At 34.2% G+C, this 14,339-nt stretch overlaps 1 protein-coding gene across 1 annotated transcript in view; it reads left to right on the top strand.

Moving 5' to 3' along the window:
* The window catches only part of DMD (dystrophin), a 1,006,632-nt gene that overhangs the window by 294,164 nt on the left and 698,129 nt on the right, over positions 1-14,339 (top strand). Inside the window, exons 30-32 of the mRNA XM_010571327.1 lie at positions 4,714-4,824; positions 9,424-9,597; positions 11,732-11,887. Of these exons, the coding sequence (XP_010569629.1) occupies positions 4,714-4,824; positions 9,424-9,597; positions 11,732-11,887 (441 nt within the window). The remainder of the gene's footprint in view (positions 1-4,713; positions 4,825-9,423; positions 9,598-11,731; positions 11,888-14,339) is intronic.

Genomic DNA, 14,339 nt, shown 5'->3' with positions numbered 1-14,339 from the left:
CCTACACCTCCCTTCTATAGATTCTGCCTACAGCTCAGGATGCTGCTGGAAGTTGCTAGGCAGGAGAGAAATCTTGTGAGGAAAGGACCAACCCTGCAAGGTTGGAGGGAGGTATAAAAAGGTTTTTCTGTTTACTATGTATAACCCAAGAGCTCCAAGTGTCCTCTCTTTAAGGAACTACCTGTCTCTAGTGTATCACCTGATGTTTCCATAAATCTTTGCTCTAGAATGGAAAGCCTTTCAATGTCTTTCATTAAGCTTCCCATGGAGAAAATAGGACATGTTTCTCCTTGAGGATTTGGCCAGTTTTTTGTCACAGAATGAAAATAACCTTTTTGTACAGGAGCAGGTTTTATAAATCAGGTTTTTAATTAGTAAACAGGAATTTAGTGAATCATTTTTCTGCAATGGACTTTAAAGACAAAGAGAAATCAGAAGGAAAAAAAGGAAGAAGTGTGATTAATTCTAGAACTTTATTTTAACCTAATCCCTTTGCTGCCACAGTGTTTAATGAACTATAATTTACTAAGTTCAGTGTATTTTTTTGTGGAAGATTATAAGTCAAATTGAGACTAGTAAATTGGCCACTTTCATTACAGTGCATGCCCATAGGAAATATTTCACCTATTTGTTGCTCATTCTAAGTTCAAGTGACATCAGGGTTCCCTCTCCCATCTTGGAACGTATTAATATACGTATCACTTGTATCTTTCTTCTTCTGGATTTATCTAGCTTTTGAGAACTTACCAATTTGATGATCTTGGTGGTATAGTCAATATTGGCTGCAAAGCAATTCCTCCCTGTATTATGAATTTCTGGCAACTATTACAATACAATACAATGAAGTCTGGCAACATGAAATTAAGATGTCTTGGAGGATAATGCGTACCATAATGCACATCTCCTGTGATCTTGCTCCATTCCTGAAGTAACAGAACCAACAGAGTCTTCTTTGTTCTTAAGGAGCAGACAAAAGAGAGGAGAAGTTTCTCCCAGTTCTGGGGTGGGAAATGGTATTCCTCACCTGCCATGAGACCAGTATGTTTTCCAGGATGTCTTTCAAACTGGTTTTCAGCTTGCTGATACTACATCAACTGGAACTGTCAGCTGTTTTTTATAGTGTAGTCTGTTCAATGTTACTCATACTAAAATCTGTGTTTGCATATTAGATGTGCACTCCACCTAATCTTGTCTTTTCAGCCATTACTCCACAATATTAGTTTTACGTATATTATGGTTTCATATTTTTATCCTTTGATTATAAATAAATTACTTCCTTTTAATTAAATACACAAGGTTGGGGGTTTTGGTTGATCCCCCCCCCCCCCCCCCCCCCAAAACCCCCAAACCTCTCCATTGTTATGATTTTGCTGAATATTTCTGACTGGCATTTCTTTGTTTTCTGTAAACATGACAACTGTTTTTCTAATTATGGTAGCAGGTATTGATGGGAAGTGACATATAATCAAGACTTCTAGTTCAATTTTCTGTTGCAAATAATGTTACAGAGTTTGCTTATATGCCCTGTTACCTTTTTTCTAAATGCTGTTCTTGAAGCATGAGATTGCAGTTTGGTTTGTGACAATTTTCAAATGAGACAAATAGTCATGTTGGTTCTTTTGGCTTTCCTTTCTCTGATTCAAGATAGGAAAGGTTTTTCCAAGAACTGGCTACACTGCCAATTCTCTGCTTTTTGCTGTCAATATAACCAGACAAGACTCTCTGCATTTCACTGTTCATCTTTTTAAAATTAAGACTAGTAATTAAAAGAAATAATGTATTGCATGCCCTTGGGACTGAAATCTTTTTTTGTTCTAGAAGTGGTCCTCATGAGAATAGGCACTATCATTGCCTTGGCCTTGAAAATATAATTAGGTTTTATAGATATTTATATTTTAGTTTATATATATATATATGTTTTGCAAATTAATAATCTTCCTGAAAAAATGCCAATGATGGCAAATCACAATCCTTAACCTGTAGGACACAGTAATTTATGCACAGTAGTATTTATTAGTTACATACACTACATTATATTGTGATGTTCTAGAAGTGAAATTAAGGCAGTTTTTACTCTTTATTAAAAGATAAAATAGACAGGAACCACTGAAAAAAGCAGAGGTGGGAATGGTAGAAATGGAAAAAAGAAAATTAGTGTTTTCTTGTGGATTTTTAGAAGAAGTTGATGTAATAAATTTGTGAGTCAAAATGGACAAAAAAGTCAAAATGGTCATGTCAAAATTGAATGAAAAGGGGCATCATAGGCAGGTATTATAAATTCTCTTATATCTCTTCAGGACTGGTTTAATCTTTCTGCCTGTGAGCAGTGGGGGGGGGTGGGGGGGTGGGTGGGAAGGGAAAAAAAACCAAAAAATCTTTTCTTGCTATAATCCTTACTAACTTTTCTTTTAAGCTTTCCTCTACTGTGTTTATTCTCTCTAATTCTGCATTTTGATGTCAGAGTAGGTGATACTTCATCTGTCTCCTGCCGAGCAATTTAAAAACATAAGATAAAACAATCTCCCTGCAATGTCCCATAACACCAAATTGCTTAAACACTACTCTTATCTGTACTGTGCTCTTCTGACCTATTCAGATAAGAACTGTTCAATTATATGCTTTCCAGATTGATCTGGAGGTTGAACAAAGTAAACTGGAAAATACAACCAAAAATTGGTTAATTGATGAGGTGCAGAAGCAAAGAGTTGAAATACTGGATGTGATATAGTATATTTTTCTAACATTCAGACTTGCTTCTTCCTTGTATGTACAGCTCTGACTTGCAAGACATCAAGAAATGATTTGGCTTCAGGAGCTAACTAATGCTGAGTCACCACCCACAATTTGGGGTGTGCACTGCACAAACACGGAAGACAGTCCTGTTCACAATTCTAATAAACTTCAAGGGGGAAGTTTTAAACTTAGACAAGGAGAAAATAAATACTCCAGAACAGACTATTAAATAAACCGCTCCTTGATTGCATTGTCCTTTTAATTGCTTTGTTTTCTCAAAACTAAAATTCCATACTTAGAAAAAAAATCTATTACTTGCTTCAAATACTGCTGGCCATTCAGTAAATAGACTTGACAAGGAGAACTCAAAATATGAAAACTAGAAGATGTGCAATTGTGATAATTTTGAATGAAAAATTTAATCTAAATTGACAGCTTTCTGTCAGTCATTTTGCTTTTACAAATGCTTTGTTTCAGAAAAATATTTTATTTCTCTAAATAGTACTGGATAGTTTAGACTTGTAAATTTATTTTTGCAATTAAATTCAGTAGTGACTTAATAGTTTTCTGGTTTTTTGTAAGTCTTTTTCTCTTAAAATTTACTTCAATATATTTTCAATATAACTTGTGAAAAATGCTTTCAACGTAGTGTTGTAATATAGAAGACATTATAATGTTGTACAAGTCATTATAACCATGTAATACCCCTATAAAGTAGACAGCATACAGTGTACACAGCTTTATACTTAATCTATAAAAATGTGATTAAAAATACCTATATATTCATTTTTACTTATAATCAAACTTTAAAGGATTAAATTGTAATTTAAACCCCCCTTTTCTTCATTTGCATAATTCTTTGTAGTCTTTTGAACCACACAGTTTTCATATTTTACAAGGTACTGTAGTGTAAGACAAATACATGTGCATATATTTAAACTTATAGCTAGTCTTTAGAGTATCTGAGAAATCCTTGTATACAATAGAAAAAAAAAAAAAGATTAAATCTCAAATCGCTTTTTTATGCAGGAGTAATGGCCTCAAATACCTTTCCTGGTGGGAACATACCTTGTCTTTATTTCATAGAGTAATTGGTCTCAGAAGTACTTGTCTAACAATTCTGCTAATAACAGTTTCTCATTTTCTCACAATTTAAACATAAAAATATGTGAATTGCTCTAAATTATATTGTATCAATATACTTTATGGGAATTCTTTTCCATTACATTGCCCTAGCCAACACTGCTAAAGTTAATTGTTTCTTGAAAGGTTGATTTATGGTGAACCAACAAGGCTGATATTTTTCTTGTGATGATTTGATTGCACACTGGGTTTGCAGAAAGAGATAACCAGAAATGTGTGTTGGGAAATGGATTAAGTTAGTGTATTAATGAACTACATGTCATTATGCATTTAACATATCTGCAGATACTGAACATAGATTCTGGTCAGTAATATGCCACAGATAGTATACTGGTTTAGATACAGCACAGCTCTGTGAGATGAAGATGTTATACATACAGGATACTTTGATCAGTTTTCTCTCAACTCACCTGATGATACTGTAAAAATAATAGGAATAGTGAAGCAAATCACTTTTCTATTTGTATTTTTCTTTTCTATGATTAATTTTTAATTTTCTTCCCAATGAAAATAGTTGTTTTCCTTTAGAAGAAAGAATTATTTTTTTTTGCCTACAATTCAATCACCATTTCCTTAGCAAGATTATGTCATTAGTCACAATGTCAGAGTTATATATATTTGAGCAGCAGAAGAAGATTTTATTACAATTGAGAGAAATTAAATTGAAAAAGGTACAGGGCTGTGAACAAGAAATTCTTTGAATAATTTCCTCTAATGATCCAGTATATAGTGTAGTACTTCTGTTTAATATCTTTCAAAATCAACTGTTCCAAATAATATTAACAACATAAGCGTTTTCTTCAAACCCTGCTGATTACTGTCTTTGTTTTTCAATAGAAAATACAATCTGAATTAACAAGCCATGAGATCAGTTTGGAAGAAATGAAGAAACGAAACCGGGGTAAAGATGCTGCCAAAAGAGTGCTTTCCCAAATTGATGTGGCACAGGTATGCATATTTTACTTCCTCCAGTTTTCCATCACTCGTGCAAACAAACAGCATGAGTAGTACTATTACTATAGTATGAAGTGTTCTTAAGGTATCTCTTTTTTTTTTTTTCAGGACATGGTTTAGTAGTCATGGTGGTGTTGGGTTGATGGTTGGACTTGATGATCTTAGAGGTCTTTTCCAAACTTAATGGTTTGATTTGATATCTTCTGGTTTAGGTGCTCCATTCTAGCCTGGAAATTAGTGGCTAATGCACACATCCATATCTTCTTACTGCTTGTTTTTCTAGTACAGCCTTCCTATCTAGTTGGCAACAGTTCTAGGGTACCCAGAGCTCATGTAGCCAACTGGTAGGGACACTATATAAAGGGTGTTTTGAATGTGCTGCGGTTGTAAGAAATAAAACTACAATGAGGGTTTTTGGTACACCTTTTGAGGTATTTGAAAATATTTACAGTTAGAAGTATGTTAAAATATTTGGAAATATTTGGTAGAACTGCGTTGAAAGACAAATCTATACTAAGCAGTTCACTGAAGTCATCAATTTAAAATGTTAGCTAATGCATTATTTCATCTAGCTTAATAGACAGAGAGACCTGTTTGAAACTGAAGAAGATTTAATTAATGCTTAGGAACAATACACATTTTTACCCATTAATCTGTGATGGGTTCTTGACTGTTTTGCTGCTTTTGTTTTTGGCATTAGTGCCAAAGTTCCGCAGGCTGCAAAACAAATTGTCATAATTCATTAGGAAAGACAAAGAATTTCATTATGGTATTAACAGTAAACAAGGCCATCTTTTTCTTCATCTCTGTCAAATAATTCTAGGTATCTTAGCTTCAGTTTTATGTTTTATTATGGATAACATTAATGGCTTTTTAACAGTTAGTTAATTTGAAATGAAGAAGTTGATTTTTTTTTTTAATGTTTCCTCTTATCTGCAGGACTAACTTTTCTTTGTTGGAAATATTTACGTTTCCTTATTTTTCTGTCATCCTTCACACTAACTCACCTTCTGATTGTCTCCATGGCAGCTGTGATGTTGCCTGTATTTCATCAGTGAAATGCAGGCATCAGATGACTTCGTATCTAAATGTTTATAAATTCAACAGCATGCAAGGGAGCACTACCCTTTCTAGGTGTCTTTTTTTTTTTCCTTAATCCATCTTTGTGCAGGTATTTTTTAATTCAAAAAGCTTCTCTAGATGACCATATGCATCAGTCTGAGTTTTGACAAATTGGTGGGGTCGCTTTGAAAATATTTTTTGCTTACATTAGATAAAATATGAACAAAAATTAGCAAATTTACATGCATAATGTAAATACAAACTACCAAAAAGGGTAAAAGCTTTGTTCCAAATATTTATTGACTATATTTGATTTTTAGGCCAGTGAACTCTCTTAAATTCTTTTCCATCATTGTGCAGCACCTCTAGTGGTAAATCACATTTCACTAGATTTGTCTTCACTTACTTTTTTCCTGAAGAGCATTCTCATTTACAAATAAATACTGCATGCATTTCTCTTTTTTTTTTTTGCGCTAAACAATATTTCTAATTTGGCATATATTTTTTCTAAGATTAGTTCAATTTCCTAGACAGAAAGTAAACAATTGTGAAAGTAAGTAATTACTATGAGGTTGTGAAACAACTGTTAAGTGACCAAATTTATCTTGACTTTTTGGATTACTGTAGGTTGAGAGTTAAGTTCCATTTTTTAAATTTAAGGGAAAAAGGACAATTAGCAAAATAAAAATCTGTTTCCACCATAGTGATTTAATACCTACTTAGTCCTACTAGGCAAAGAACGGTTACGTGAAAGTGGAATCTTATCTGAGGAAGGGCTATTTTTGGAAATTCAATAATAAATTAATTGCGGGAAGAAATTACACAGCAGACAAATTACATTCTTGTTTATTACTTTCACCTATCTTTTAGGGTGAACACACTTGTCAGAGTAAAAAGATACCGAGTTGACTCCCTTCCTTTACCGCGTTACTAATTCCTGGTGATATTTTAACATTATTTAATGTAATAAAATATAAAAGAATGTTAAATTTCTAGAAGTATTTTATTACCTGTAATTTTGCTATTGAATAACAATGGATCATTTGCTTCTAAAGAAGACATTTTCCTCAAATAAAAAATTAATAATTTGACTTAGTTGTGGGCTTTCCTTTTCTCCCACCAGTTGTTGCTGTGCTGTTTATCTAGGCCAGCCAGGTTTGCCTGCTGACCATGAATTTTGAGTATTGCTATCAATTCAACTGTTGATGTGAAGTAAATTCAGCTGACTACACATTTTAAGTATGTAAGAATTCTGATGTTGCTTCTCACCAAAGATCTATTTAGCCCCAAACCGTATCTTCAGTAGTAGCAGAAGACAGTGAGGAGGTACAGCAAGGTGAACATTTAGCGATGCTTCCCAGTGGTTTGCAGCTAAGCAGCTTCTGGATCAGAGAGATTTAAAAGCTCATGTCTAAATACTTTCTGAAGTCTTGCAAATTGCTGGAATCCTCAACTTCATTTAACAGCTAGTAACACAATTTAACTGAATGCTGTTCTTCCTTCTGTTCATTCTGGTTTCTCTATATAAGCGTTTCAGTTGGTGCCACCTTCTTCGTGAATTTTGAGAAACAGCTAACAATCATTTGCTACTCAACTTTTTGCATACTGCTAATTTTACTTGTCCTCAGTTGTCTCTCTTCAGACTGACTATTATGCTAAAGCATACTGAGACCTTTAGATATATAGCTTTGATGGTCCTGTCATTCTTCTTTATACATTTTCTATTTTTACAGTAAGTTTTTTGAGATGAGGTGATCAAAACTGCACACGTTATTCAGGCACAAAATAGCTTTATACAATGACTGTTATACTGTGACAGGTATTTTCTTTTTTTGTTCTTTATGTTCCAAATAATTCCAAATACCCACTTTGTTTGTTGGCTGCTTTTAAGTATTGAGCTGATACTTTCTTTTAAATGTTCGAGATAAATGTAAGCATATAACTTTTATAGTTATCTATTATAACTCAAGTGAGAGTGCTAATAGATAATGTAGATCCCACTTGTATATCAAGCTTACTGTTTCTTTTGTAATGTGCATTACTTAATGTTGGGATGAATTAAATATAATTTGCTTGGTTTTTTCCTACAGATACTCAATACTGTGCAATCCTTCAGTGTCTCTTCACAGATAGCTTTAATTTTCTCTACCATTAATACTGTCATTCTCTCTCTTTTCTGGATCATTTTTAATGTATTGACCAAACAAATTGTAACAGATACTGATGTGGCATTGCATGCTTCCCACAGGACTTGATCTTCATCAAGTTGAAGTGTCACAAGAGGATGGAAATCTAACTATGAATTTAGTGTATGCAAACACACTGAAGAAAAAGAAGCCCATTTATTCCTACCCTTTGATTCCTATTTTTATTCAATTGTTCACTTATTTATCTAGGAAGAGAATTCCTTTCTTACCGCATTGGATCTCAATTGCATCAAGACTATTTAATGAGGAAAGTTGTTGGAAGGAGCTGCTGGAAAGCTACACAGTTTTCTGTCTTACCCAGAACTGCCTTCTGCTCATGATTGCTGCCTCCTTCACAGAAATCTGATAGATGTGGGAAGCATATTTACTAATGCCTATGCATAGGCTAATTCTATTCCTTATTAGAGGTTTTTTCAAGTTTCTATAGCACAGACAACACTGTATTGGTATAAAGTGTCCAGGAATTGAAGATCATAAAGTCAAAAATGTGTTTGCAGATGCTGAGTTCCTATTTAATTACTTACCCATTTCTTAGCGACATTCTTCCTTTTTTTTAAACAGTAGAAAAACTTATTTTACTAGTACTTTGCTCTGTACTTCACAGAGAAATCAGTTCTTATTCAAGTAGATAATTAAAATGCCCTTTCTTTGCTTTATTTTTAATTATTTCCCCTCCCCCTGAGGTAGGGATCATGTGAGCAAGCAATATAATTAATGCACAAAGATAACAAATTGTGAAAATTGTGAAATTAGAAGCCATGCTTGTCATAGATTTTTCTGCCTTCAAATTACTTTCTTTTTACTCTAGGTTATGCTTTTTAAAATGGAAATAGAAATCAATTTTATACTCTAAATCTCAGGTTTTGTGCTAGACCTACTTACTGCCCAGCCACTTTATTTGGGTTTCTCTGAGGGACTAAAAGATTCACTCCTCATACCAAGAAGCAGCAACGTGGTAGAGTTGATGAGTGTCCACTCTGGAATGTGAATGTGTTATGTTCAAGCCATTAAACCTCCATTCTTACCCCCCCCCCCCCCCTTTTTCTTTTGCAAAATACAAAACCTCTCCCTTTCTTCAGTTGAGTATATGGGCTCTTTTGTCACTGGCTCTGCTGCATCCAGTACCCTGGATGATACAAGAATTTTCTTCCTCCTGTGAAGACCGAGATTCTCTGCTGCTGGTATTTTCCCCAAAAGTTTTAAATTCTTTAAATAAGAAACTGCTGACTGATAATGGATCCTAAGTATTCTGAAACAGGTCTAAGACTTGCCTTCAGTGTCGATTTGATTTCACATTTACTACCCACCCATGCTTCCTTTTCAGAAAAAGCTGCAGGATGTCTCCATGAAGTTTCGCTTGTTTCAGAAGCCGGCCAACTTTGAACAGCGCTTACAAGAATGTAAAAGAATTTTAGATGAAGTGAAATTGCAGGTGCCCAAGTTGGAGATGAAGAGTGTTGAGCAGGAAGTAGTACAATCACAGTTGGATCATTGCATGGTGAATATTTAAACATGCTGTCTTTCTTTTTGTTTCACGCCTGTTCTGGCTTTCAAATTTAAAGTATTTTCAATGACAATGTCAATATTTTGGGGGAGATATTAGAAAAGATTCCGAGAAAGATTTAAGAGCAAAGTTTCACAATGAGAGTTATAGGAACCTTTTTAGTTAAAGTTTGATTTTCTCAAGGAGAGGAGGATAGAGAGAAGGGGTTGATCTTCCTTGTCCTACTTCTCTTGGTTGCAAATGACGTTAGAAGGACATTGTACACTTAAAATTGAATTCAGTTTGAAAGTTTGCCAGGATATAATAACATGGTGAAATAGTTGTAACGGCCTTACAGTAACTTTCCTTTCTGTAAATTGTCTCTTCTTCTGTTATGGCAAAGAACTCTCAGAAGCATGAGGTGCCAATTAAATGAACGAAAAATTTTGAAAATATGGATTTATGTGGAGAAAGCTAAAAATTACAGAATGTTGCGCTGAATTCAGGATGAGAAACAAAGTATCAGTTACTCATTAAATTGAAAAAAAAAAAAAAATCAAAACATTCTGATTTCAGTGAACTTTCAAACAATGGTCATGCACTGCCACTATGTGCGAAAGCCACTTAGGATCCCTATCTGATTCCCCCTTCCCATCTTGCATATGAGTTTATCTCCCTGGATTGGCTCTATTTTCCACAATATGCTATGGTCGTGGAACTCCATGATGTAACCGAAAGAGATGTTGCAGTGCACAAGTCTATTCTAGCCAGGAAACACAAAACGTAAAGGAAAACCATAGATTACAGCTTCCATGCGATGGCATGCTATGAATTTCTTACAGTTGAAGAGCAAAAGATGACCTGAATGTGGCCTAAAGAATATTGGGGAAATCTATATGTATCCCTTTAATATCCCTGTAATCCTGTACCCCTTTACTGTTGAAGGGAAGTAGAGATAAGGATGAACACTGTGAGTTTGATGATAATAAAATGGAGATTTTAACAGCACAAATCAGAACAATCAGATCCTTGTCTTCAGGTGTTTTTTTTTTTTTTCTGGGGCAATGGCATGCTTGAAGTTTTTTTTTTATTTTTTTTTTCCTCAACCTCTTTCAGATCTAAATGTAAGAATTTAAATTAAAAAATAAGCATGGAACAAGCCAATGTTTTGGGGGTTGTTTGATTTTTTTTAAATCTTGGTTTTTTTCTTAAATGCAATTACTCTTAAATTCACATTCTTATCAGAATGATGTGGTAATTAGAAATCCTGTACTGAATTAAAGTATCTTCACTCAGCAGCTAGCTTTTCCAGCCCTGTCCTATTGTGTGGAAGACTTACAGTATTTTTAGAGCATATTGTTTACCGATTGCTTGCATGCTGTCACTTACTGAACACTTGTTTATCCCTTATTTTTTGCTTATCATTGAAATAGTGCAGGAAAATCCAGTGAATTATATAGTATATTTTGGCTTAACCTCATCACGTTACTTTTTCATGTTAAAATTTTAAATTTAAATTTTTTTTTAATTATTTAATTTTTTAATAGTATTACACTTAGTAAATGTAGGGGAAATCCTCTATCGTACCAGTCTCCTGATTCAGTAGTATGAAAAGCTGTTGGGTTTTTAAATTAGTTTAGTGGCTATTTGTAGTTTAAATACATCCAACAAGCTGTGTGAGTTGACAGAAGACATCTCTTGTTGTTTTAAATACTGCATTATCTAAATCAGTGTGAAAACAACCTTTGTCATATCTTAAAACAATTAGTGATGGCGTGTACTTTCTTATGTATACCATTTCTATCATTGGTTTTGGTGAGAAGTCTTTGAAGCCAGTAAAGATAGGCTGTTCTGAATCTGTTCATTTGAATTCTGATTTAGAAACTGATGAATTTTTCTTACAAACTTTTTTAATACGTGTGCAGACTCAGGGTGAGTTTTCTCTATCCTCAGGTCACATACCATGGTACGTCTCAACTCCTTTAGCTTTCAAATGGGAGTGGAAGGTGCTCAGGGTCATGCGTGATGGTGGTTTTATACAGCAAACAATGCAAAGCCTTCTAGTGCGTCTTTATAATACCTTCAATAGTCCTTTCTGTTGTACTTATTTTAACAGTGGCGTTTCACTTTCATATTTCTATTTGATTAGAAATTATATAAAAGTCTGAGTGAGGTGAAGTCTGAAGTGGAAACAGTGATAAAAACCGGGAGGCAGATTGTTCAAAAGCAGCAGACAGAGAACCCAAAAGAACTGGATGAAAGGCTCACAGCTTTGAAGTTGCAATATAATGAATTGGGTGCAAAGGTAAGCTCTGTGCTTTTAATACAAAACTATGCCCTCTTTTTAACTGGCAAAGTGAAGAATACTCTTGGTATGGTAAGTAAATTGGTTCCTTTCAAGGCCCTCAGTTTTTCTAAACAGTGGGACAGAAAGAATGGAGGCAAAGGTGATCATTAGGATGGCTGTTCAGTTGCTCTGAGAAAAAATAACCTTCTAGAAAACTATAAAATTCCTTTATTACAATTTAAAGTTATACTTTCTTAATGTTTTAATCTATTTTTTTCTACTAGTTCATTGGGTTTTAGGGGTCAGAGGGAGATGATGTTTCATTTTAATGCCTCAAACAGTCACTTGTTTCAAAACACTCCAGGTCAGAAAAATACTTCGATTTTGTTTGTGATTTTTTCACGTTTTATTTGAAGAGCTACTTCACAAAAGAGAATTCTACCTTTTCATTTCCTTCTGCCTCTGACTGTACAGATCTTTAAGTATATAATTTCCATTTGTTGCTGTTCAAAAATCCATTGACTGAAAATTCTTGCTACTGCAGCTTTCCTCAGGAGGCATTTGTGTACCACTCTGCTTTACTCCTTCTGCACTCTGAACTACACGTATGTTCAGTTATTGTCGCAACCGTTCCCTGGTTTAAATGTCAGGTATAATCCTGACTTAACCTTTTCACTATATCTTAATATATAAGCCATGTAGAATATTGTTTAGTTACCAGTATGTGGAATAATTGTCCCATTGTTATACATCTCAGATACCAGCAAACCCTTGTTTAGAATTTAGACATTTGTCATCCTCCATTACATAGGGATTATCAAATTTCTTCATGTTAGGCAAAACTAAATCATCATCCTTTGAACTTTGTAATGAGGAGTGTATTGCCTTGGAGTACAACATTTTGTTTTGTTTTAAATCTAATATTTGTACAGTACTCGGTTTGACCACTTAGTGAATGTCGGCATATGATTAGGAGGGCAACATGAAGACTTTCCCAATATTGTTTTATATAATCTTAGCTTCACCTACAGAAAAAGAGAAATAGTTCTCAAAATGTGGCAGACTTTTACCCTATGATGTCAATGATAAGGTATTTGTATATAATTAACCTTGTAGAATCGATTCCTTTTAATTTCCCGAGCACTGTCACTCCTTGTGTAAAATTTCCAACTATACATCATCTGTTTCTTTATTGATTCATGTACACTGAAATGCTGTTACACTTCCTAACAGGAAAAAGTTTTGTTTACTCAGTTCTTCCTAAAAGTCAACTAAACAGACGGTAGGAAAGACAGACTACTAACCAAAATTAACAAGACTGTGATTGGAAAAAAACCTGTACATCAGTCCCTGAAGCCATTTTATTCTGGGTCTGCATTACCTATGGAGTGCATTGCCTGCTCCTGATGTACAGCGCTCTGCAAAGACCTTTGAGCTCTGAAGAGGAGTTGTGGCTTTGTCCTAAAGAAGACTTCATGCAAACAATTCAATTAACAACTGTCCTTCATTACTCTGTTTTCTTCCTGCCCTCATTAGAACTATCCGCAGAACTTCTAAAAGTTCTAGGGTTAGAGTAAATGTGATGCTGTAACTGGCTGAATGAAGATTGAGAATGACAGTTATAGCTGCCTATTTCTAAAATATATACACTTCAAATATACGAAACAGGACAGAATGCAAATTGTTTATTTTGTCAGATTATAAATTATTAAACTCCTAAATTATTACTAGCTAGGAAAATGAGTCCATGGTAATAGTGAGAGTCAGTATGTGGTTTAAACACATAAAGATAATCAAGCCCCACTGACTACAATATGATAAAACAATAAGAGTTATGTTACTTTTGACAGAGATAATACTCATTTGGGAACCTGAATTAAAACAGTTCTCTCTTGTGCTAGAAAATAAAGGTATTGAGACATCAATCTTTGGGTGTCAAGAAAACTGAAGAGTCTGCTTCATTAAGGTGCAGATAGCTATCATTTGAGATTAGATAAAATATTTGGTTTCTCCATTATTTTAGAAAGGACTGTGGCATTTGTTTCTACATTAATTTTAACGTAACAGCAGACAGGTGCCATTGTTTTAGGAAACCTCTCTTAACTAATGAAGGGATAAAAATGTGCCATTAGGAAGCCATTAGTGATCTGAAGTGAGCCATATTGCAAATTAATGTGTCTCAAAAATCTGCAGTGCTGTGTTTAGCTTTGTTAGCCTAGATGTAATTTCTTACTTTTACTTTTAAATAGCATGGTAGTTAACAGTTTTAGAGAGAGTCACAAAAGCCCAGAGATATAGAACTAAAAGAATCTGCCGTTATCAGCCCTAATTGATTGCATTCAGTCAAAGTCATCTTAAGAGAAAACTGATAATAGTTATAACTAGTAGTAAGGCTTAGGACTGAAATGTATAGTCTGAAGGAAAAATACATCTTCAAGCATAGACTCACTTTTGTGATTTCGTATGTACT

Source organism: Haliaeetus leucocephalus, unplaced genomic scaffold (assembly GCF_000737465.1).
Source record: "Haliaeetus leucocephalus isolate CR32 unplaced genomic scaffold, Haliaeetus_leucocephalus-4.0 Scaffold317, whole genome shotgun sequence".
In the NCBI taxonomy this organism is placed as follows: Eukaryota; Metazoa; Chordata; class Aves; order Accipitriformes; family Accipitridae; genus Haliaeetus; species Haliaeetus leucocephalus.
This window is presented reverse-complemented; position numbering and strand designations above follow the sequence as displayed.